The following is a 26,003-nucleotide window of genomic DNA, read 5'->3' as shown; positions in this document are numbered from 1 at the left end:
TTTAAAAAAGTCTAGCAGGTCCCAAATGTCTCACATGTATTAGAAAATATAGGAAAAGCAGTAAGGAAAGTGGAAAAATGGTCTTAACTTACATAAATCAAGCTATCAACAAGCAGGTCATGTTACATTATGTTCACTAATAAATGCTGAGAAGCTAACATAATATGGTCAGCTGGAGAGGGTAAATTAATTTAAGTATCATGCTTGATAACAAATATACATGGAAAGTATATCAACCATCTAGAGACAAAAACTGTTCAATGTATCAATCTCCAAAAGAATATTCAAGCATCTATCTGTATTCACAGCAGAGATAACAGCAGCCATTATTGGGCTACAGAGGGTGTAGGTGATACCGGACAAGGTGGTATTAGGCACCGACTCAACTGCTGTTTTAAAAAGTATACATTCTACAAGAGAACATTTTATGAGATCAGAAGGAGAGAGAACAAGAGACATCTGGAGCCAGCCTATAATTTGTTATGACAATGTACTGATTTGAGAAATTTCTTAAGTTACGTGTTGTGATGTTGTAACACTTGTAATGTAGGTGGCGGTATTCACCTTAATTTTTTGCAATCCGACAGTAAATTGAGAAGAAGAAGAAAAAGAAAAAGAAGAAGAAGAAGAAGAAGAAGAAGCGCGTGTACGTGCAGGATGGTATTCGTAATGCATTCTGGTTCTTGTAGTCCTTCAATAACCTTCCTCCATCGTTACTGCTGGGAACCTACTCTTCGACTGTAATGTCTTCAGGCAGCACAGTGTTGCAGGCATCTGAAAAGGAAAGTGGAGGTTTGTAATTAAGCTCAGATAAAACAGATTCACGCCAAAGTCATCACGCACTTTCATGCTGACGTATCTAACAACATAAGCGATGTGACGAAGCTAGCCGGCAAGCGAGTTAGCATGCTAACTACAGTGCCGTTCTGTCGTGAATTTATCATAATTTGTTATTCTACAGATTTATTATTAATACACGTACGTGCAACATGTTCAAGTACCGTTCATTTATTTCAGGGAACAAGAGGACGTCGTGTCCGTATCCCGGCTGTAAGAGAGTGTACACAGACACTGGCCCCCTTGACCGTCACATCCAGGACCATGAAATCCCTGCTCAGTCTCTCCCTGGTGAGATTCTCTGTTATGTTGTGTGCAACGAAAAAGACACGTTGGCATTAAATGAGTACTTATGTCACAGAGGATTATTTCTCTTGCATTATTAAGTACTTGTCCAGGGTAGGCAGGGGCGGATCTTTCATCTCAATGCGGGGGACAATAATCAGAAATGTCTCAAAAGCCATTCCTAGAGGACCAATGGGGACCAGCTAATGTACTTGGCTACCGAAATTTGACTAGACATGTCCTTGAGTATAGGTCCCAGACAAATTGTTCACCTATCATTTCAAAGTGGTTACAGGCTCCATGTGTATTAGTGTGATATCCCCTATAGAAAAGTAACAGCATTATGAGTGATTATAATGTTAATATTGGAAAACTGTTAAAATTTTCACCAAAGTGAGTTAGTTTTTACTGGATATAAATTTTGTGAAGAGGAGATTGTAAGATGTGGTGCAACACATGACGTTAGGGGAACACTGTTCTCTCTTTAGGAAAGATCTTGCTGTGCTCCACTGTCGGCTGCAGTGGTTCCTTCCCTAACATGCAGAAACTGATGGAACACATGAGACATCATCACAAACCAAACATCTTCTACTTGTGAGTGGGTCTTTTTTTACTTGCAGCTGAGATGCATGTACACATTAGTAAACTATCCTTTTAGTATTGCAACATTGCCTCCCTTTATGAAGGTGTGAGAGCTGTCGCACAAAGTTGCGATCCTACCGTGGCCTGCTGACTCACCTGCATACCTGCTCCAAAGTACAAAGGGGGAAAACAAAGCCAGCTGAACAGACAGCCCCTCAGCCTGCTACCGTGATCAACCCAAACATGGTCTCCATTTCCATGGACCAGAAACCCCAGTGGAAGGATTCAATGTCTACACCCCTGCAACCTTCTTCTCAAATCCCAAACCAACAGGGTTCCTTCCACATTGCTGTTCCTCAGCCAGACTCTGCTGTTCACCCTCTCCTTAGTCCCCCTTTCTCATCTCACCGAGATCCCCGCCCTCCTCAACTACATACAGAGGCAGTTCCCCAGTCATTGCTAAAAGATGGAGCCTTTAATCTACCTCTAACACTTAACATGGATGGCCCATCAGCAGCCCCTGACCTCTCTGAGGCCCCGGGTCAGAACCAGACACAGAGCAGGTCTCCCGAGCCCATCCACCATGCTCCTGTATCAACCCCGTACTCTCCTCCTGGGTCCTCAGCAATCTGGAAGAAGAATCAAGGTGAGCCTTTTCTTCACCTACCTTGTTTGGGACTTAATGATTTTCAGTTGAGTCCAGACAGAAAACCTTTTCAAAGGTGGCTTGGACAAGAACTGCACGATATGAATAACGCGATGAAGATATGCGATAAATAAATATAAATCCTGGTCCCTGGCTACGGATGCAGAGATCACAGGACCTGACTGCCCGAAAGAGAAGGCGCACGCATGCCCAGTGCAACTACGTGCACACACAGTGTTCATTTTGGTACTTTCATACATGTTTGGACCTTGTAAAGTTATTGTTGTTACAGTTTTTCAGCAGTTCACTGCTCCTGCCTGTGACTTCATAATTCACGCCTTGCACTGCACCAACTGCATCAACCGCGCCGCCATCTCCTTTAGTTTGACATACAATAATTAAGTTTAGGGATTCTGCGGTTTTTAACCGGTCTGAGTTTATACACATGTCCGATCACACTGTGTGTGTCATTGGGAGAGAGAGAGAGGTCAAGAGTGAGCGGGATGGCTGATGAATGCGTGCGCTGCTCTGATGAAAGATTGAACAAATCAATGTTTATACTGTAGCGAGTCAGAGATATCAGCTGAGAGAAAGAGATCAACTGCTCTTAGCGATGAATTTGACTCGTGGTTACTTGAAGTTTCCACATTAGAATTTGGTCTGGAGGAGGCACCGCTAGAATGGATCTGTCGGGTGTGTGTGAAAAGTACTCTTTTGTAAACTTTTGGAATCAGTCCATTACGTCATCATTGCTACATTTTCCTATCGGGCAACTGTAACAGATTTTCCACAAAAAGTGCTATAATATAAGGCTTTAAATTTTATTCAGAGGTTGTCTGGGATGCATGTGGTGACAGCCTCTCACCCGCCACAGTTTCACAATGAATTAAAAGTAATTTTACTCTTCTCAGGGCCATACATAGTTTCTTTGCAGTCAACCCCACATTAACAACTCTGACGATTATATTTCTCTTTATTATTATTACAATTATTTGTATAGATAGTCGAGATATAGAAAAACCCAACAGTTCCCGCAATGAGCAGCACTTTGTGACGGGGAGCGAAAAAACTCCTCTAATAACTGGAAGAAACCTCTGGCAGAACCAGACTCATTGTGGGCGGCCATCTGCCTCAACCGGTTGGGGTGAGTTGAAAAAATAAGGGGAAGAGAGGAGAGGTAGGTGGAAAAGAAGGGAGAGAGACCAGTAGCAGTTGTGTAACCATTATGATTCCTCTCTGAGAGACAGCTTTAATTTGTAAATTATAAAAACAATATAAAATATATTGTTATATATTATATATATGAATTCTAATTAAATTGATTTGGGAAATCAGTGGCAATACCATGCCCTAATCATGTACTGAAAGTAAAAGTGCACGATAGGCCGATTTCAAAAAAATAATTGACAGGTCATCAACACAGAAAAGGATTAAATCTACACTTTATTTTGTTTTAAAGGTAAACCTTATTTACTTCTGCTTGTGTGCGTGTGTGTGCTCCCATACAAACAGATAAACATGGGATAATCACCTTCTAGTCCTATATTGTAAAATTGTTATTAATCGAAAATGTTGGATCATGACTCCAGATCGTTCCGTCGCTTTAATCCTCATGTCCTGGTTGTGCGCGCCACGTTACGTCTTGTGTTGTGTAGCAGGTTCAAACATGTGCCTCATGAACGCTAGATGGAATCAAACAAACACAAAGTAGACATCAGCACTGTACATGTCCTAATAACTTGCGATCAGTGATGGTGTTTATTGTTAAAGTGTGAAGTGAGCGCAGGGCAGAGGGAGTGAGGAGGAAGCAGACTCTGACACAGGACGACCAGACCTGCTAAAACATTAAACGTAGCATCAAAACATTGATCGATTTTGATCAGTGACTGTATGAATGAGTTGTTCACCTCTATTCAGGAGCCCAAACATGAGCGTGTGTGCTGCTGCTCTTCCTCCTACACTCTGTGCTGCGTGCGTCACCTAACTTGACTTGGATGTAACTCTATTCCAGCCACATGATTGGTTTGGTGATGCGCTGTTCTCATTATCATTGGTTGTTCGTGTTGTCTGTCAAAGAAGAGTAGGTATGAGTAGATAAAGAGTGCATTTACTCACTGAACTATCCCTTTAGCAATAGTAGCAACAGTAGTGGGAGCTGGTTCAACAGGAGAGGAGCCTGGTAGCTGTAGGATCTACCTCCCATTCTACTCTTACAGGTTGTTAGAACCACAAGAAACCATCTGTTTTGGGAGCGAAGTGATGTATTTGAAATATATGCTGTAATGAGCTCTTTGATATATGAAGGGGCTCATGGGTCATGATGTTTTTGAAATTATTCCTTTTGTTGAAAAATAAATTTGCCTTTTCTTATGTTAGGTAGGGTGTGCAGTAGACGCGTCCTTTGGGAGCACACTAAAGGATGCTACACGTGTGTGCAGTGTGGTCACACAACATTCAACCGAAAGGACATGACTCAACATATCAACGATCAACACAGCGGAAACCACCATGCAGAAGATTCTGGAAGCTCAGCCAACAACACATAATGAATAAATAGGAGACTCTACTCATTTGTCTGCATGAAACTTATGATGGAAGGGACAGGTTTAACCAAACAATGATCATAGTTTATATTTAACCCATCATTCTGAGGGGAGAGCCTCCAGCAGTTAGGTGCTCACTGATTGTTGGTTTTCATTATAAACATTTAATTTTTAATTGTTCTATTGCTGCCAGCCCCAAAGAGACTTTAATTTCACAAACCTGGATATACTACCATTAAAATTAAATACCACAAACAAACATAACATTAAAAATATAGTGTTATATTTCAATAAATCTTGATATTTTATATGCCCATGTTTACTTTTATTTCCAATCGACAAACATAGTTCAGGTTCCACCCCAGTGCCGTGTGTTTCGAGGTCCCTCAATAATATGGTCAATTCACCAATTCACAAACATTCATACAGTGCATCTTTGGGTAGCACTTTTTTTCTCTGAGGCTATAAAAAGTCTTGGAACAAAAATAAATAAAAGGTATATTTGGGAGTTGCTACTTTTACTAGCAGGTATGTGTAGTCATTGCATCATGTAGTGAATATAAATCATAAATTCAATTTAAATATGCTTTTTAAATGTATTTAAAACTATATTACCCGTTTACTCCGCTCTGCATCTGCCAATCGGCTTGTAGATCCCTCATCAGGTCAGCAGAAACTCTACAGCGCAGACTAAAAACATCTCTTCAGACTATACCTTGAATAAAAACAAAATAATTCCCATAAAATTTCAGATTTAGTAGCACTTATATGGCATTTACCTTTTTTTTGAAGGAAATTGCACTTCCTTGATTCTTCTGGGTTTGTACCCTCATAGTTGAATGCACTTATTGTTAATCGCGTTTGATATAAGCAGCTACATTTTATTTAAAAGGGTAACAGCTTCCACAATGTTAATTGATACCACTCAACTAAAACAATATCACGACATGACAGTGTCATTTTATTTTAATGTAAAACTACAGGCAAAAAGCTAATTCGTAAAGTGCTTCTTTCTCATGCTACTAAAGTACACACACACACACTTCATTTATACTTTGACTTTATTTTTACTTCCAGCTCAGCCACTGCTTTGATTCTAGTTCATAAATGCATAATAACGTAACCACATGGAAAGGTTTTAATTCCTGAGGCAATAGGGACAAATAGGAATGACCCCAAACATACCAATAAGTTGTTTTTCCACTGATACTGGACCACACTGGTGCTGAACTAAACAGGAAACAGCTGCAGGAGGCAGAAGAAAAGCGGGCCAGAATAAATAATCCGATCAGTGGTTCCAAACATGCAGTTATCAGTTTCAAAACCAGTTTGTGATCTGGGCAGCATAAGCTCTGGTTTATTAGGCTAAAATAATAAGGAAGACATGTCAAGAATGAAGGGCTGTGTGTACGGCAATAGTGTACTGTGAACCGCTTTGAGATGTCAAGACTAGAAAATCTAAAATATGTATATATAAATACAGAGCATTGAGTCTGTAGTATACTGATCATTAGGAGGATGAGGCTGATGTAACAATGTGTCTCAACATATCCAGCAAAATCCTCAAACACTGTGTCAGTGAGATTGTGACGTGTGAATAAAAGTGACACTCATGGTTGGCTCTGTTGACCGTAAGAAACAGAACCTCCCGAGCCCCTTCAGCTCATTGAACGTCTGTACCCAAGCAGCTCTTCACATAGTACCCTGGTTTTGATAGTCTTCCAAAAACTACATCAAACACCTTTACAAGAGAAGCAAATCCAAAAGCATTTTTTTTTTTATTTGGGTCAGTCAGGATGAGTTTATACCAGCACTTAAGTGTTCAGTGTCAGATTTTGGTCAGTATAGGCTCTTCTCCATGCCTCTGTACAAGAACATATGCTCCTGGAAAACCTCCACGTCAGAGTTTTTACACCTCCTTTTCATAAGCATTACAAGCCCATCCAGCAATAAGCTTTAGAATAACTAACACAAGAAGGCAATACCACATGACAAGAGGTCCCACTTGATCATTAGTGTGAATTTTTTAGACATTACCACATGCAGACTGAAGTGCTTTTTTTCAACAAAACAATCCCATCACACGGAGGAAGGGGAGTTAATGATATATCACGATAGATATTAAAAACATGGGGGATAACACATTGGTCTGTCATAACAGTATGCATGGGTTGTCATCCTCCCATTTTTTTTAATTACATGTGGGTTTCAAAAGAAGAGATCCTGATCCATCTCACTGTATAATGAGCCTGCAGTTTCAATCTGTTAATACATTTCTTTTAATAAAACAACCTGATAGAGGTAAACTGGAAACTTTTTTTTAGGGAAAACAAACTCAGAGTAAACAAGTGCATACAAAGAATGACGTGCCGACTGTCCAGCACGAGTTCAGGCATTATTGATTTTTTTCTGTTTCATTATCACAGCTATGTTCAGCTTGGCTCTCTTGAGGCTTCAAAAAAATCTCTTCTGTTCAATTGCATACATCTTTCCTGCAGGACGTTTCCGAAAAAATAAACTGTTTCCTCTGCTCATGTTGCCCTGGAATGAAGAGAGGAAACAAGTGTTTAGCGGTGATGTTACAGTGTACATGGATACTAAAGGCCAATCAATTTCAGGTCTGTAAATCATGAAAAAATAACTTTGTGAAGGCATATGAGGAGATGAACAGGCCTTTTAACCCCACATTTGAATAACTGTGCATCAAATTCATAGTTACATTAATGTATCATAAACTCACAGAGCACAGAGTTCACAGTAGTCAGGACTACAGCTGACATAACACCATAAAAATTCATACAAATGACACGCCAAACAGATTAGGTGTGAAAGCAATATCGCATACAAGATCTGGTCTGTACATAAGGGAAATACTATTGAATTTGAATTCCTGGACAGCCTGTGGTTATACTGTACTGCAGGGGTCTTCAACGTTTCTCAGGCCAAGGACCCCCAAACTGATGGAGATGGAGCAGGGACCCCCTACTATACATATGTGTGCATTGCAGACTGAAAGATGACATGTTCTGCCTCCATTAATCCGTTGGCTACAATATGTAGGATTCATGTTAATCTGTATTTAAATGTGTTTTTTTTTTTATTACAAATATATAACAATTCTCTAATCAACCTAAAATGTCACCACCCCTGTTGAAGACCTCTGCTGTACTGCATAAAAACACAAGTTCCAAATCATAATTACAGAAGCTAAATTGACAACTTTAACTTCTTACAGTTTGTATAATCTGATGAGCTTTAATTTAGACTTCTGAACAATAAAATTGTAAAGTGATAACCATGTACAATGTGAAAAGTACTGAAGATGATAACATGCATTGATTTATGTGATGGCTGTACTGTATCTGGAACATCTCTATCCAGCTATTTTGTATATGATGCAGTTACCTCTCTGCTTAGATGTCTCCAGCAGTCCACCCAGGTGGGATATATTGATGCATAGGGAGGCAGGCCTCCAGCGAGCCTGAAGAACAGTGGAAATTTAAGGCCCAATTCCATTTCACCCTTTCTCCCTACCCCTTAAGGCCGGCGCATGCTTCTACAACTGCGGCTTTTCACACAGCTGTGTCGAAGCACTCGTTATCATTCATGCTTCTCAAACCGTTGCGTGGATTACAAAGCAATTCCCCGCCAGAACACTAGGTGGAGTAACTTTTTTTCTTGAAGACTGTCAGAGACGCCTTCTCTCTTCTTCATCGACTGTTTATTTACATCGCCACTGCGGCTCCTCGTAGTCTTTTTCTGGTGGACAAATCCGGCAGTTAGTGACGGGTTATACAGGTGGACATACTTTTGGATCTTATCTGCCAAGTGCTCTTCTATTTGGTCCATATTCGTTCTTCTAAATCTTCCGTTGTTTCTGCCGGTATTATGTGGCATGAAACCAGAAATGCGACTCCGGAAAGGATGTAGTTAGCAGACCAATCACAGCCTTGTGGGCTGCGTGAGGCTCGCGGAGCTTTGTCTATAGTTACAAAAATTGGTAAGAAGGGATACATAAGCACGTAAAGGGCCTGGAAGGGCTCTTGTGCTTGCGGGCCGTGAAAACAAAGAAGCATGCGCCGGCCTTTAGCTTTCACCATTGGGGTGGAGGGGGAGGGCCAAGTGTTAAGGCTGAGATTATTCAGAACCACAAATCAAACCGAGTGCTATGAGAATTTCCAAGAATACCTTGTGAATCACCGGCAAAATAGGAGATAGACCAATAAATGTAGTATTTTCTCCATTAATAAGGATTTAAAAATTACGCTAATATTGTATATATATATATGTGTTTTTTTAATATCAATTCAATGTATTATAGTCATTTACTTTCACAACAACCATATATAATTATCTTTACAAGTCGCACCCACCCTTTTTGAAGACACACAATGCACTTAATTGAATTAGCATATAGCAGTGATGTTACTGAACTTAACTGCTTTTCTAATATCAAAGCATCCTGGCATGGTTGTCTACAGAGGGGGGACACTTGTGAAGACCATCATCATTTATCCCAGAACATTGAACGGAGCATCGAACAACCAGCGGAGAAAGTAGAATCATGGAGTGACGGGTGCGGAGAAAGGCGAGTCCGGTGTGAACAGCCAGGCGTTATTCTGTTTTATCGAACAATATTATGTGAACTCACCCGCAATTATTGACAGCCATGAGGTTTGACACCAACACAAAAGGGTATGTGAGCATACTGGCAAAGAACTGAAAGAAAGAGCAGAGGAGGAACATGACCAAACCAGCTTCAAACAGATAGACTAAGATCATGCACGTGTCAGACTCACCCCTGTTACAGCCTGGGAGCAGTTCTTAATTTCGCCTGTGTGACTCATCTGAGCAGAGGAACAGATTCATTGTTATATATATATATATATATATATATATATTCAAGTTGAAAATCATGTATGAGGTACATTGGATAACTTTGATACCAAAATAACGTAATAACAGTCAATGGAAACGCAAATCATCAACCTAATGAGTACTGGATTAAAAACCACAGAGAAAATCTAAGTAAAAAATTTACATCACGGGCTGTTCCAACTCATAATGTGAGTCAGTAAAGTGTATGGCTAGGGTCGCCGCTAGAAATATTGGGCCCAATGAAAGACTATAATACTGGAACCCCCTGACAAACCGAAACCACCCACCAGCATGGAAAAACATTTGATAATCCCTAGTTCGTTAATAAAAAAAAACAACCCGACATGACCATACAAAATCCACATTACCAAATCTTCATGTACCTTCCATCTCAGAAGGTTACATTGTTTTATCTCCTGCATTAGTGGGAAGTGTTTCTGTGCATTTACACTTGACAGCCCTATTACTCCAAGTGCTGCCTGACAGGTTGATCACAGGGCAACCAAGTCCTTAAAACCTATCCCCTACAGAATACAGAGCCCCTAAATGAACTGTGATATACAAGAATGAGCATACCGAGTCATCAATGGCATATGTATTGATGAGGTGGGCCAGTAGGTTGCAAATCCACAGGGACAGCACATCACCGAGCAGGCGAGGAATCAAACCACTAGGGTAAAAAAAAGCAACATAATATCTGATCAAAGAAACTTACATACTGGATACAAGATTCGCAGACAAAGTTTAGGTTACAATTTAGTTCGCCACTGATCCGATTTCCCTTTCTCAGGCTTTCTGTCCATGTTATGAGACCTGCCAGGTTCATTTATACTCATCCCATCAATCTCATGTGTTCAAATTTGATGTTAAAATGTGTCCTGAACTGCAGCTTCTGCAGTTGGTTAAGAAGCTGAGGCGCTGATCTCTGATCATCTGAGACCAGAGAAACTCTGTGTTTTCACTGTTTCCATAGTTAAGAAGCAGTCAGTCACTGAGAGGCTTCTTCACATGAACAAGCTGTGATCTTGTGTCTCTGAGCGAGTGAGCGGGACGGGGGGCGGAGCCTCGGGACAGGTGCGCTATCTGGGCACTCACTCACTCACTCGGCCGCTCCTGATACTTTAGGACGGCCTGATACGATGATGTTAAAAAAAATTATTGTGACTTAGTCAACCACCAACATTTTTGTCTTGTCTCCGTCATGGAAAAAGGGTCGTTAACCATCGTCATCGTTCTCGTCAACGAAATTAACACTGCTGGCCACATCCATCCCAGAGCACCTCAGAATGTGGTTTCAGGGATCGGATCAGGACTCACTCAGATGAGTACTTAGCTCGGCTCATTTGTTATCATGTCACTCACGATGTATATGAATACAGACCACAATAAATAGTGTTCCACAGGCCTGCCAATACAATTGGCCCATCAGATGGAGGCCTGCTGCCGTAGATAATAAATTCTAAGATATTGAGATCATTGTTGGAAGAAGAGAATAATAAGGGAATAGAGAGAAATGAAAAAATGTCTCCCTAATTATTCTCTTCTTCCGACAATGATCCGACAATAGAGAGAAATGAGAATTTAAAAAAAGAGACTTGATGGTAAATGTATGTAGAACTGGAGGAGATGGCGGTGTGCTCAATTTAGTTTGATGCAGTGCACAGCGCGAATGATGGAGACACAGAGAGGTGCAGCAAATTACTCACAGAGCCACTAAAAACTGCCAAATAATTAAATGTTTGCATTCCAAATATGTATGAAAAGACCACAAATTAACACTGTAGGTGGACCTAGGCCGAACCCCTGTTGGTTTTCTCCATTAATTAAGATTTCAAAATGACGATAATGACTAATATCTCAGTTTAATATAGTTTCAAAACAACATTATAAAAAAGATTGCAAACACACTCGTGTTAGCATGACAGTGATTAAAGAATAACATTGGTTTTAGGATCTCAACAATGTTCTTAAAATGACCCCTCTGGCAAACTGTGTCGTCTGTTTACATCGACGATTGGGACGTAGTGGAGCTGTGCGTGGCTCCCTGCTTGTGTTACCGGAATATAAAAACTATGTTGATGGGACACACTGAGCTTTTGTACTGACTCCCTGGACTCAACTTAAGGTTCACCATTAAAAAAGAGAAAGAGAAAAACGAGTGTCACACTTACGCAAAGAAGCCCAGTACGCCTTCTTCTCTGTAGACTGTGATGATGGAGTCAAACACACCACTGGGAACAGATGGAGAGATGAAAAGATCTTTCAAGTTTGGCTCCTCTCATTGTGACATTTGTCTACAATATCAAAACATTACCTGTATTTTGTTTCTCTCCCAATAAACTGGACCATACACCGCAAAGTAATCACTGTAACACAAGTCAAGGAAAACATACTGACATAAGAATTATCTGCCCACACAGATACGTATGCTAACATTAAGAAAGTAAAACACCTGAATATCTCACAACTGAACCACATCATTGCTATCATACAACCCTAGACATCTAATGAACACAGTTTAAGTGAGTCAGGTAAAAGCATCCGTTTGAGATGTTGCACATATTCATGACATACCATGAAAGGGATGTGTGACAATCGTGGCACAGGAACGAGCTATCATTTCTTTAGTTGTCTGTGGAGACAAAATAAATTTGTCAGTAACACTTAAAACTAAACATGTTATGTATAACATATCGGAAAATAGTTTACGCATATTTAATGTAATAACTAAAAGGTTATGTTGTTTTTGCAAAGATATTTCGCATACAAAAGGTAAAAGGTTCACATGCAGTATTTCTCACTAAAACACAGTATCCTTGTTAGGGGTCATGCGTTTTAAACACCATAAATGGTGCATTATTTAAATCCAGGTTTTCTAGCCAGTGCTTACATCATATTCACCGTCAAGTGACTATGCATATTTCTAGTAGTTATGACTACACACCATATAAATACCATTTTGAACACCATTTATCACAGTTGAAGCAGTCTTTGGCGATTTGTACATCGCACATGTTGATATCGCGATGTTAAATTTTTGATATATTGTGCAGCACTAGATTAAACAAGCATCCACTTTTGGGTCAAATTACTGTTAAGTCGACAAAGGTTATTATTAACTCCGGCTCAGATTTGCAGTGATGGACAGGTGACACCCAGGTGTACATGCTCATATGGCAAGACAGCTAGGTGAGACTGGCTTCAACTTTCGGTGTGTTAACCCTTGTGTTGCTCTTGGGTCGAATTGACCCAGAGAGAGTGAGAGTGTGTGTGTGTGTGTGTGTGTGTGTGTGTGTGTGTGTGTGTGTGTTCAATCCCAAGCACTGGCTGTTCAGGTATGGGGTAAGGGTAACCCAAGGATTGTTATTATCCAATTCTCCTGGGTGTAGTTGAGACAAATGGATCGTCATTCTCGATTGTTCTGGGGGGGGCAATTAGAATCCCAGGGAGGCCGCTGGGGTGCTGCAATGTGGGCTCAGTCAGACCCACACCTGATCCAATTGTAATCTAGAGGGGTTTATAGAGTAGCCGGTGTTCCATTCACCGTGTGCCACCCTCCCTAACCATGCCACGTCGGCGCGTTTGCACGATTGAAACAGCTGTTATCCGAGGATCCCTCCTCTGCTCCCGGAGAGGACGCAAAAGAGCCAGACCTAGAACGGACGGACAACCAGATGGAATAGCAGACCGGGAAGAAGACAGACGATTTTGAGGACGACATGGAGGACAACTTGGATGATGAGGTATAAGACAACGGAGACGACAAGGACTACGACCCAGTGGGTGATGCTTCTGCAGATTTGTCATCCTTGGACCAAGAAGAGGGACAAAGACCACGGCTGCACCACCACCACCCCCACCGGACTCGTGGAAAGATAGACCTTCAAGTCAAGAAAAAAGGAAATAATGTGGCATTGCGGGAGGATGGTCGAGAGGGGAGCCGCTGCTCCTCCTCCGCCGTTGATGCTGCTCTAAGCGGGGTCAGTCTGGGCCCCACAATGCCGACGGTAGAGAACATATTCCTGAAGGTGATGAACCGGGAGGGTTGTCGAAATACAGTGGCGCATGGAAAGGGATGGATCAGACCGACCTGCGCGCCTACGTAGGGCTGCTGATCTTAGCGTGCATGTGCAGGTCCCGGGGCGAGGATGCAGCCAGCCTGTGGTAGCCAGAGAACGGCCAGGCGATATTTTGTGCCACGATGCCCCTAAAACTCTTCAACACGTACTCCTGACTGCTGTGCTTCGACAGCCACGAGACGCTGGAGACGAGCCACGGACAAATTGCCAGCCGTGCGAGGAGTCTGGGACACGTGGGTGGCGCGGCTACCGTGTCTCTACAACCCGGGGCCCGAAGTGACCGTGGATGAGCAACTGGTTCCGTTCAGAGGTTAGTCTTTATATTAGATTATAATTATTATTTTATGTTATGATGTCATGTACATAGCGGCTGCTAGTCCTCGTCCTCATCTCCTCTTCTTATCCTTCTCCATAGGCCTGTGCCTTTCTCTCAGTACATGCCCAGTAAGCCGGCGAAATACGGAATCAAGTCGTTGGTGACCTGCGATGCAAAATCCAGCTACGCTTGAAAGATTCAAGTGTACACCGGAAAGCCCGGGAAACGGACGCCAAGAACGGTACTTGGAGTTGCGGGTAGTGCTTGATGTAATTGTCACATTGACACTTGATGTAATTGTCACATGCGACAATTACTTCACCTCCTACGAACTCGCACGGCAGCTGCTGGAGAGGAAGATCACCTAAAGGCAAGAAGTCAGTTTGTTTACCCGTATTTAAAAACACATCTGAGTATACCTGTTAATTTAGGTTTTAAATTAGGTATAGGTGACATTCATAGTTGTCCCTGTTGTGGGGTCCCTGTCAAGTTGGAAGGTGAACCTTTACTGAGGCCAAATAGTTCAATCTTTGTCTTGGTGTGTTTCTTGCCGGCAACCTCTCATATCTGTACAAGGATCTTACCTCATTGACAACATGCTGAAGGGAGCCCTCCGCCGCCTTCTGCTGGATGCCCAGTACCTGGGTAGAGACAAACCTTATGATTATCTACCGTTTGTGTTTTTTCAAACTTAATCTTTTTCAGAAAGAAAAACTAGACAGATGACCTGAATTTAGGGTAGAAAGACGGGGGAAGGGGGCAAAATGAAAAAAAACAATTGTACACGTAGACAACACAGAAGAAGATGTTAAGAAGTATCTGGCTGCTGCACATCTTGCCTTAATAATGAAATATGTTGCTCTACATAACATGACTTGACAGGGCTCGAGAGTGCATAACTTTTGGTTGCATGTGTGCAACAATTTATTTTCCTTGGTCTCACTGGTGCACCAAACATCAAGACGAATCGGCTTTCTCATCTTCTCTGCAGAGTTTACAATCACACACACAGGCCTCCCCCTCACTGACTCACACACAGAGACAGACAAACGTACTGTGAGGTCGAGATAAGAGAGGAGACTTCAGCAACATGAACGTGTATATTTCAAACAGTGGCGACAAAAACTGTTTAATACAGGGTTTTCATGACGGACCACTAGAGCAAAACAATTAGCACTTCAGAGCAGAAGCAGCATTTGGTTTGTACACTCCTGTTTCATTTAAACACAATGGAAAAAAGTCCTACAAACCATAGCCATCCCATCCTGTTTGAGCCGGTAACATATCCTGTGCCAAATGTTTAATATGGTTGCATTTGGTTAATTTTGTTCATGTTTTATGTATTAAGACATCTCACCCCCCTGCCCATCAAAAGAACTCTCAGAGGAGGGAAGAGACTCAGAGCATGTTCATGTTCATTGTGAACGCTGAACCAAACGAATCAGTTTAAAACTGATAAACCGGAGCAAGTGGATACATTTTGTGTGTGGGTCTGTGGTTGGAGCAGCTTGGAGTTTACACAGACACATAGGACCCTGGGCTCCGCCCCCACTCACTCGGCAACACAGTGAGCTATGAGGCGTACAAATGATGAATACGGAAAAAAAACATCTTACCTGAGATGTGCCTTGTTCCTGACACCACTGTAAGACATAAGCAGTTCACATTTTAAAAACTTGTGAAATAATAGTTGGTGAGTTCTATTTAGATACATAGACATATAACCCTTTTAACACTACTAAAATGCATCCTTAAATGTATGCTTAAACAAATAAAACCAGATGTGAAGGCACCAAATACTATCAAGGCCTGAGTCATTAGTTGTCAGGTGTAAACATCAAGCAACACACATGTGGAATCTAATCTCCAATAGTACACATTACACCCACTTCTATTTGTGTTGCCATATTGCATGTTGAGCTGCTTTGTGCACAAAATACACTGAATTTGCCTACAGTAATAATTCATTAAAAACCCATCAAACTAATGATCTGTATTGAGTGACATTAAATAAAGTAAGCCATGCAATCATAGAAAAGAACAACTCTATCTTTACCACAACATATTCAAGCCGAAGCAAAATGTGGGGTTTCAGCCCGGCTCATAAGGCCAACACAAAACAGCAGACGCACCATCAAAAGTATATTGACTAGACCAAGTGGAGTGTGAGCCATCAGTAGTGTCGGGTGTATGTGTGAGTGAGTGATCATGATCTGTTGCAAGGTGCATGTAAACCAAAGGGTAATAATCCAACTGAAGACAACTAAAGGCCTCAGTATGCTTCTCCGAGTCCGTTGCGGACTGACGGACGGACGGAGCGGACGGACCCTTTTTGATTTATAGTTCTACGAGCCTTTTTGTTGTGAAAACAATTCACCGCCAGAACAGTAGATGGCGCAACTGAAGTGGAGCTTAGAGAAGCCTACCTCATGAGGTATATAGAAGAAGTCCACGCCGGTTTATTTACGTCCCCCCGGCTCCTCACACACAGTGAACGATGGCAACTAACAGAAAAAGGCTGTTGATGACGCGACAGTTTTTGCTGAATAAAGTGAGACCCAGCGGGTCAAAATGCTTATGTTATCGTGTCTAAACGCAGCGGTTCCCCGGTCTTGTTTCCAAACTGCGTTGCTAATTCAACAGCTGCAACAGCTTGAAGCTACACGGAGGCAGCTAGCTTCCCCTAGCTTCCACACACAGTCAGCAGGGACACACGATACTAACCACTACCAAGTGTTTGCTTCTAACCTGACGGTGTTTGAGAAACAGTGTCATGACAGCCGTGGGATTAAAGTCAGCGGGTTTTGGCGCTGTTCCCACCGCAGTTAGCATGGTGGCGAGCCCGCTAGTCCCGTTATGAAAGTTCGTTATAACCGTATGTGACCGTACACACATGCCGTAAGTGCTCTAACCAGCCACCATCAGCTGGACAATGCCGCTGGCTTAACACACTTGTCACATTAATCATAGAGTCGTAGTTGTGATTTAGGTTTATTGTGATGTAGGGAATGGAACAGGAAGTTTGAGGTCCCGAAATGCTGGCGTTAGCGGACCAATCACAGCCAAGGGCTATCCGTGGGCTCTCCGCCATTTCGACGTGTAGTTAGAAAAATGAGAGCTGCACGAAAAGCTCTCCGAGGAGCCGCAGTGAGGCCCGGAGAGGGCGTTCCATGTTGGAGAAGGCGGTCCTATCAGTCCGCGTCCGTCAAAACGGAGAAGCATACATTGGCCTTAAGGCTGCAACATAACCAACCGGGGGCCTGCAGGAAGGAGATGGACAGGGAGACTGTTAAGGCCGGCGCATGGTTCTGCAACTGCGTCGGCGGCTTTTCACGCAGCTGTGTCGCAGGACTCTTTGTCCTTCATGCTTCCCCAAGCGTTGCACGTCTTAAAAAGCAATTCCCCGCCAGAACACTATGGGGAGTAATGTTTTTTGTCGAAGACGACCTTGGAGACCCCTTCTTTCTTCTTCGTCGATTGTTTATTTACATCGCCACTGCGGCTCCTCGTGGCAGACAAATTCGCCAGTCAGTGACGGGTTATACAGGTGGACATACTTTTGGATCTCCTCTGCCAAAGTGCTCTTCTATTTGGTCCATATTCGTTCTTCTAAATCTTCCGTTGTTTCTGCCGGTATTATGTGGCATGAAACCGGAAATGCGACTCCGGAAAGGATGTCGCATCTAGTTAGCAGACAAATCACAGCCTTGTGGGCGTGAGGCTCGCGGAGCTTTGTCTATAGTTACAAAAATTGGGCGACGCACGTAAGCACGTAAGAAGGGATACATAAGCACGTAAGAAGGGATACATAAGGACGTAAGGGGCCCGGAAGGGCTCTTGCACTTGCGGGGCCGTGAAAACGCAGAAGCATGCGCCGGCCTTTAGCTTTCCCTATTGGGATGGAGGGGGAGGACCAAGTGTTAAGGCTGAGATTATTCAGACCCACAAATCAAACCGAGTGCTATGAGAATTTCCCAGAATACCTAGTGAATCACCGGCAAAATAGGAGATAGACCCATAAATGTAGTATTTTCTCCATTAATAAGGATTTAAAAATTATGCTAATATTGTGTATATATATATATATCTTAGTTTAATATCATTTCAATGTATTATAGTCATTTACTTTCACAACAACCTTATACAAGTATCTTTACACAATGCACTTAATTTAATTAGCATATAGCAGCGATGTTACTGAACTTAACTGCTTTTCTAATATCAAAGCATCCTGGCATGGTTGTCTACAGAGGGGGGACACTTTTGAAGACCATCATCATTTACCCTAGAACATTGAACGGAGCATCCAAACAACCAGCGGAGAAAGTAGAATCGTGGAGTGACGGGTGCGGAGAAAGGCGAGTCCGGTGTGAACAGCCAGGCGTTATTCTGTTTGATCGGACAATATTATGTGAACTCACCCGCAGTTATTGACAGCCTTGAGCTTTGCCATATAGTTAGAAAAAGGGGCGACGCACGTAAGCACGTAAGAAGAGATACATAAGCACGTAAGGGGCCCCGAAGGGCGCTTGCGGGCCTGTGAAAACGCAGAGGCATGCACCGGCCTTTAGTATAGGCCACACTTAATAGACTGTGGACACTGGGTCCAGCTCCTCCCACCAGGAAACCCACGTAAACACAGGAGAAACTGGAGTCTTGGAAATATCTCATTCAATTCAGCTTTTCCTGCATAAAATTGCATTTTAATTTTTTCCGTCTCCGTTTCATATTCTTGCCTCATCTTGCAAGAACAATCTGCTTATCTTTCTTACCCTTTCAGTTTTAACAGAAACAGCTCTTTCGGTGGCTCAAAGTAAGCCAACTCCAAGCAGTACCAACTAGAGAGACCGACCCCCCCCCCCCGGCAAATCCACCACCAATAGTTTATCCTCCAAGGAGAGCAAAAACTGTACTAATAAAACATACACATACACTTGCTCCATGAGCTTTAAGTCATATATGGAGAAAATAAGACAAATCATTATTAATACAAATATTAAATTAAAAAGTGAAAACAATTAGTTTTCGCCCTCAATCTCATACTTCATATAAAAAAACATGAACTACAAATTTAAGGAGAGAGAAAACATATGAATATAATAAACTTAGATAGGATATCCTTTTTTTCAGAATTTTTCCAATAGTGAGATCAGAAGTATAAACTTATCAATACTATTTTTTATAATTTATCCCTGAGGCCTGTTAATAGCAGGTTTCAGTGGCCATCCTGACTCATGTGCGGCACAACAGAAGAGTAACACTTCCAGACTGTTAGCTTTCAGCAAGAAAACTCATTTATGTTGAGTTATAGTGCATGAATCCCTCATTAATGCAAATCTGACATTTTAGTGGGTCAGAATCCCCTGGCCTAAAGAGATGTGGGAAACAGTGATATAGTCAAATGAGTCTTTTCCACAAGTTGTTAAGTGCATGTGTGACATACACTAAGACAGTGATTCTCAAATGGGGGTACGCGTACCCCTGGGGGTACTTGAAGGTACTCCAACGGATACTTGGGATTTTTTTTCTTTATATTTAAAATTAGCATCCATTAAAAAATCCTTGAAAAATTGTTACTTAACAAATATTCAATATAATATAAGTGTAAGTTTATGAACTAAATGTTATATTCAGTAGGCTTTTCAATTTAATTATCCTAAAAAAACAGAATCTCCCCCATACCGATGGTTTGACCCAACCTGGCACACGCCACCTGTAATCGACTGTCATCACCTGCCTTGAAAACTTCAACAATGGAGTCGAGTTGAAGTGCAGCAGCAATACTGCTGAAACACGGAGGGACAAGTGCCAAAGAAGGCGAAACCAGAGCAGAGAGCCTTCCCTAAACCACACCGTGAGAGCTTGTACCTCTTCGAAGGGGCGCTAAAACGTAAAAGTTTTCCGTTGTGAAGTTAATGATTCATGACAGAAGTCCGCGTCTCTACCGGTACCCTTTCAAAATAAAAGCATGTAATACAAAAGCGGAAATGAAATTGTATGACCTTAAAGCGAACAAATATTTCACAATAAAATAACAAAGACACTTCACCAATATAAACATTAACATAGATTGTGTTATATACACACTTTTTGTTTTTTTCTGTGGGGAGAGATTTGCCAACAGTGGCATTAAGCCACCACATCTTCAGCGGTATCTCCAGACAAAACATGAAAGTCATGTTGCTAAGCCACCTGAGTTTTTTAAGAGGAAACTTTCTGAATTCAGGTCATCTCAAGACACGATGTGAAAAGCCTCCCAGAAGCAAGCGGAAACAAGCAACCTGTCAGTATTTTTTTCGATCCTTAAAAAGGAGATATTTTAAAAAATATGTTTTGAGCTAATCTTTTATTTAAAACTAAGTTAATGATTAATTTTTTGGGAAGAAGTGTTTAGCTATAATTAAGTTCATGAGTTCAGTTTGAGAACATATCTTTATTATGATCAGACAGACATAATGATCATAATGATGATCAGACATCTTTATAATTCATCAAACAGACATGAATTACTGAGAGTTTTAGAGTTAAATAAATTGTTTTCAGGCAATACCAGTTGCACTAAACATCATTGAATCCCTGTATTAATCTGAGCAAGAAGCTGTGGGTGTAATAAAATATATACATGGAGAACTCAATGTAGTCAGACCTACCTGCAAAACTTTGCTGTGCACAACAGTGCCAATGGTGCCTGCACAGAGCCTTGGACCAAGTCCTTTGAAGAGCCCCGCTTTTCCATCAATTTGGATTATGTGTTTTGCTAAACGATTCAGAAAATAGGATAGAAGGATGTTAAAAAAGTTAGTGAAAAAACAATGTGATGGGATTTTAGATAGATAAAAACTGTCACCTAAGACCTGAACTGTCACTGTAAGAGATATACAACACAAAGTGGTCAAATACAAGTCATACAATATTTTTTGGACTGGTACACAAGTAAACAATTTGTGTATCAACGCATTTTAATGTGGTTATAAACAAACTTAAAAATGTAAAGTTAACTGCAATGCTGAGAGTATCTAACAGATACTAGAAAAAGTTACTTACCTTTCTTACAACCATTTTCCTATTGGCTTTGTAAATCTTAAAATATGTTGTTTTCTTTCTGCTTGGTCCACTGACATAATAGTACACTATGATAATTTACTAAGAGAGCTGAAATTAGCTCAAAATAGATAACTCATCATAATGAAGGACATATTTGCACTGATTTAAATTGCAACATTTAAAGAGTGTTAATGACAACATTATCCCGGCAATCTGTGTAGTGTGCTCAGGTGAAGGTTTATCAACATTCACAATTTAACATTAACCATGATTAGATCTGCAAAACTTGCCAAACATCTACTACTGCCTTTTTAGAAGCATTGAAATAAATACAAATACGGATTTCAATTGTGAAAAGGCCTCGAGAGTCAGACTCACCATAAGCAAACAGTCCAGGGAGCTGGTAAACTTGTCTGCCAAACAAGTTCCTGCCCATGGTGGGAGGGAGCGGCTCATGTCCTACCTACCAACACACACCATAGTAACAAGTGAAAGACGTGTACAGTAAGAGATCCGTGTAGCTGCTCTTTGAATGAATCTTCATCCTATCTCTGAACACTGTGACTCTCCACTTCCCCCCCTCTGTTTAGTTAACTTTGTAAGTTGCAGTTCATTCCACACGTTGGCTTTAAGATGCTTGTGTTAGCTAGTTTAGTGGGCCAAAGGTGAGAGAGGCCCGCAGGTCCCCATATACAAGGCTCTTAACGAGAGATTACAAAAATGTATCGCTATGTAGGATTAACGGCTAAATTTGCATAAAGACAGAAGGCACACCGCAGAATATTAAGACAACTGTTCATACAAATAAAAGCTATCGAAGGCAAATGTATCGATTCCTGACCCTTCACTATGAGGGGACAGTACGAATCACTTCATGTCTTCATAAGCGGCGGCAGCCACACTGAAGGCCAATGTATGCTACTCCGAGTCCGTTGCGGACTGACGGACGGAGCGGACGGACCCTTTTTGATTTATAGTTCTACGAGCCTTTTTGTTGTGAAAACAATTCACCGCCAGAACAGTAGATGGCGCAACTGAAGTCGAGCTTAGAGAAGCCTACCTCATGAGGTATATAGAAGAAGTCCACGCTGGTTTATTTACGCCCTCCCGGCTCCTCACACACAGTGAACGATGGCAGCTAAAGCCTGAAACATGCTTCTGCGTTTTCACGGGCCCGTAAGCGCAAGAGCCCTTCCGGGTCCCTTACGTGCTTATGTATCCCTCCTTACGTGCTGACGGGTGTCGACCCCCTTTTCTAAAATTTACGGCAAAGCTCCGCAAGCTCACTCAGCCCGCAAGGCTGTGATTGGTCTGCTCTACATCCCTTCTGGAGCTGCATTTCCGGTTTCATGCCCCATAATACCGGCAGAAATCACGGAAGATTTAGAAGAACGAATATGGACCAAATAGAAGAGCACTTGGCAGAATATATCCGATAGTATGATAGCTTGTATAACCTGTCATTGACTGGCGGATTTGTCCGCCAGAAAAAGGCTACGAGGAGCTGCAGTGGCTATGTAAATAAACAATCGACGAAGAAGAAAGAAGGCGTCTCTAAGGTTGTCTCGACAAAAAGCATTACTCCGCCTAGTGTTCTGGCGAGGAATTGCTTTTAAGACGCGCAACGGTTGGGGAAGCATGAATGAAAACGAGTCTTGCGCCACAGCGGCGTGAAAAGACGCAGACGCAGTCGCAGAAGCATGTTTCAGGCTAACAGAAAAAGGATGTTGATGACGCGACAGTTTTTGCTGAATAAAGTGACACCCAGCGGGTCATAATGCTTATGTTATCGTGTCTTAACGCAGCGGTTCCCCGGTCTTGTTTCCAAACTGCGTTTCTAATTCAACAGCTGCAACAGCTTGAAGCTACACGGAGGCAGCTAGCTTCCCCCCAGCTTCCACACACAGTCAGCAGGGACACCCGATAGTAACTACTACCGTTAGTTAGTATCGATCTAAAGTGTTTGCTTCTAACCTGACGGTGTTTGAGAAACAGTGTCATGAGCCGTGGGATTAAAGTCAGCGGGTTTTTGCGCTGTTCCCACCGCAGTTAGCATGGTGGCTAGCCCGCTAGCCACGTTATGAAAGTTCGTTATAACAGTATGTGACCGTGCACACATGCCGTAAGTGCTCTAACCAGCCACCGTCAGCCGGACAACGCCGCTGGCTTAACACACTTGTCACATTAATCATAGAGTCGTAGTTGTGATTTTGGTTTATTGTGATGTAGGGAATGGAACAGGAAGTTTCCATTCCGAAATGCTGGCGTTAGCGGACCAATCACAGCCAAGGGCTATCCGTGGGCTCTCCGCCATTTCGACGTGTAGTTAGAAAAAGGACAGCTGCACGAAAAGCTCTCCGAGGAGCCGCGGAGAGGCACGGAGAGGGCGTTCCACGTTGGAGAAGGCGGTCCTATCTGTCCGTGTCCGTCAAAACGGAGAAGCATACATTGGCCGCTGTGAGGGCGGACAGCAAGACGGAGCTGCTAAACTGTCAGCTAACTAGCTCTCATCTCTAGCAACTATTACGCTCTGACTCGCTACACACAATGAAACGGTTTACGTGAATATGTCTCGGGGCGATTGATTGTTGCGCAACATTGTGCATACACACATTAAAAGGCACAGCACTGCATTTCGGTATGAACTTCAAGAATGCGTTCACCCGCGTCGCTTCCGCCCACAACAGAGCGTTTACGAAACGGAAGGTCATTGGGACAGTATAATGTAGTAAGAATGTGTACTGCTGTTGTTCACAAAGATGCTGCATTTAACAGTCTGTGATTGTGATTCGTTAACAGCCTTAGGCCATTGTACGTGCTTTTAACGATAAGCGTGCCAACATTAAACTGCGGTATTTTCGATGGACTTTGATACTCTCCTCTTACTAGCTTACTGGCTAGTTGAGTTATATAGGATTTACAAAGGCGAGCAAACAGTTATTAAATTAGCTCCTGAAACGTTAGCACGAATATTTCCCCCCGTACCTGGATAAGGACTTTGATGTACATCAGAGGCTGGGAGAGGATGGTGAACCCTGATCCCAGCAATACTTGGCCACACGTGTCCGCCATCTTTGGAGAGCCAGGGGAGACAGTCAGGAAGCTCTTCTGGTTCTTCTTGCGGCCGAGGAGCCCACAGCGCCTATGTTGCGTCTGATTATAACGGTACTGCCATCTAGCGTTTACAGGCAGACTCACTCACTGGCAGAACTTAAAATGAACACTCACAACGATAACATAAAAGTTAAATAACGTGAAAGTGAGAGTACTACCTCTAAATCAGAACATGGTGGTGAAATGATTCAACCAACCCGAAAACCAGTTATTGTATCTGTGGATCTATCCCGTTTTTTTTACCTTCCTGATTTATTTCCCAAACAGTATTTTTTGTGTCAAGATTCTTGCTTTATCCATCAGCTGCCATTCACCCTGCCTCTGCTTATTCAGCCTCAATCAGCCAGCCATTAGAGTAGGAACATCATATAAACCAGGGACTATGACATAAAACCACATTCATTCAGTTGTGTCCATTCATCCTACTTTGTGTTAATCAATATTTAGCTTTTTACCAACTCCTGTGTTCCCCACCAGTGTTCAACACATTGAGACATTCTACCATATTAAAAAGCCTGCAATATGGAGAGGCAGTGGCTGCTGAAGCGGTGTCCTGAAAAAGTCTTAGAGCACAACATAAAAAAGAGTGCATGGACCATTAAGCTGCAAACACACCCCTCGCCTTCATCAGCATACCAGAGACATTTACCGGACGTTTAAAGTCACCAGGAGGTTCAGCAGCTTTGCATCCAGATCACTCCTATGTCTGAAAAGCCTAATCAACCTCTGCACTTCCCACACTATGTCACCTCATGATGATGATGGTTCAAATAATGAATGGTGACAAAAATAATGTTGCGTGTGGAAATCAAAGGAGAGGAGTCGTCGTTCTCAAGTTGAAATTAAGCAAGTTTATTCAGAGGTCACAGGTCAGGAAAACGCGGTGTCCAGCAATTGAACATGCATGGGTCTCTAGTTCTATGCAGAAGGTTACACAGGAAAAGAGGCGCTTAAACAGAGTGCGCACATAGGTTATATATCGATATATTGGGCGTGACTGGGGTTCTTCTTGGATTGGTCAAAACTAGATGGAGGCCGCTGCATCTAGACGGGGCAGTGCCTCATCCTCTTGGAATGTCGCGTGATGAAGATATCGTACGTGCACTCCGTTGTCGTGGTTACCAGAGGTCATAATGTTTCTGTCTCAAAGCAGCTGCCTTAGTGTGTTGTGGGGGAGAGATTTTAGCCAAGGTCTGCTCCTTATCTGCTGTTGGTGTTCTACTTTGTGTGTGTGTGAATTAAAACAGGGAGCTGGGATGTGTGGTACAACGTGTTGACTGCTCTGCAGAGTGTAATAATAAGGTATAAGGACATGGTATGTGTGTCTGACCACACGCTAAAGTGTGTGTATTTCAATAATAACCAACAACAACAAAAACAAATCAAAAGACAGTTTCAATGCACTGAATAATATTGAACAATGTATGTATGCACTTCATCAAGTTATTTAAATCCTTATCGGTAGGGGTCCCATTTAGCCAATTTATAATGAGTGACATAATATATATATATTTTTTAAAAACAACTTGTGGTGTACATTTAAAAACTGGCTACAGAATGACATGGATACATCAATACATGATTGTTACTACATGGTTTATTGTTGTTAATGAAACTATACTGAAGGCAGATAGAAAATTAAGATAAGTCAGGGAAACATCCAACCTCTGTGGTATCTA

At 42.1% G+C, this 26,003-nt stretch overlaps 2 protein-coding genes and 1 long non-coding RNA gene across 5 annotated transcripts; 1 reads left to right on the top strand and 2 right to left on the bottom strand.

Annotated features, from left to right (window-relative positions):
* Positions 1-351: 351 nt before the first annotated feature.
* znf414 (zinc finger protein 414) lies at positions 352-7,423 on the top strand. 3 transcript variants are annotated; one of them, XM_062391137.1, is made up of 5 exons: positions 352-792; positions 1,018-1,128; positions 1,611-1,716; positions 1,809-2,350; positions 4,731-7,423. In XM_062391137.1, the coding sequence occupies exons 1-5, from the start codon at positions 744-746 to the stop codon at positions 4,820-4,822; spliced, it is 900 nt and encodes a 299-aa protein (XP_062247121.1). In that variant the 5' UTR covers positions 352-743; the 3' UTR covers positions 4,823-7,423. The 3 variants fall into 3 exon arrangements, with proteins under 3 accessions (XP_062247121.1, XP_062247114.1, XP_062247130.1); XM_062391130.1 differs by having other exon boundaries at positions 607-792; positions 4,727-7,423; XM_062391146.1 differs by having other exon boundaries at positions 608-792; positions 1,616-1,716; positions 4,727-7,423.
* On the bottom strand, positions 3,776-5,609 carry LOC133956259 (uncharacterized). The gene is made up of 2 exons (XR_009921109.1): positions 5,509-5,609; positions 3,776-4,032 (listed from the first exon to the last, which is right to left on the bottom strand). It is a non-coding gene; the product is annotated as an uncharacterized LOC133956259 (long non-coding RNA).
* On the bottom strand, positions 6,653-24,352 carry mtch2 (mitochondrial carrier homolog 2). The gene is made up of 13 exons (XM_062391158.1): positions 24,196-24,352; positions 21,589-21,673; positions 20,817-20,923; positions 15,783-15,809; positions 14,751-14,807; positions 12,346-12,403; positions 12,086-12,137; positions 11,943-12,002; positions 10,348-10,441; positions 9,693-9,740; positions 9,545-9,612; positions 8,299-8,374; positions 6,653-7,434 (listed from the first exon to the last, which is right to left on the bottom strand). Exons 1-13 carry the CDS (start codon positions 24,280-24,282, stop codon positions 7,348-7,350), a joined length of 906 nt encoding a protein of 301 aa, XP_062247142.1. The 5' UTR covers positions 24,283-24,352; the 3' UTR covers positions 6,653-7,347.
* Positions 24,353-26,003: the final 1,651 nt, after the last annotated feature.

Source organism: Platichthys flesus, chromosome 1 (genome assembly GCF_949316205.1).
Source record: "Platichthys flesus chromosome 1, fPlaFle2.1, whole genome shotgun sequence".
Classification (NCBI taxonomy): domain Eukaryota; kingdom Metazoa; phylum Chordata; class Actinopteri; order Pleuronectiformes; family Pleuronectidae; genus Platichthys; species Platichthys flesus.
Note: the sequence above shows the minus strand (reverse complement) of the source record. Positions and strands in the feature narration are given on the sequence as shown.

What these genes read in the sequence shown, in the direction of transcription:
- znf414 (XM_062391130.1), top strand. Translation starts at nt 744, where the DNA reads ATGTCTTCAGGCAGCACAGTGTTGCAGGCATCTGAAAAGGAAAGTGGA. An exon ending in CCCTGCTCAGTCTCTCCCTG is followed by an intron (nt 1,129 to 1,610) that starts GTGAGATTCTCT and finishes TTCTCTCTTTAG; the next exon opens with GAAAGATCTTGCTGTGCTCC. An exon ending in AATCTGGAAGAAGAATCAAG is followed by an intron (nt 2,351 to 4,726) that starts GTGAGCCTTTTC and finishes TTCTTATGTTAG; the next exon opens with GTAGGGTGTGCAGTAGACGC.
- mtch2 (XM_062391158.1), bottom strand. Translation starts at nt 24,282, where the DNA reads ATGGCGGACACGTGTGGCCAAGTATTGCTGGGATCAGGGTTCACCATC. An exon ending in GGGAGAGAAACAAAATACAG is followed by an intron (nt 12,003 to 12,085) that starts GTAATGTTTTGA and finishes ATCTGTTCCCAG; the next exon opens with TGGTGTGTTTGACTCCATCA. An exon ending in GGCGTACTGGGCTTCTTTGC is followed by an intron (nt 10,442 to 11,942) that starts GTAAGTGTGACA and finishes TTTTTACCCTAG; the next exon opens with TGGTTTGATTCCTCGCCTGC.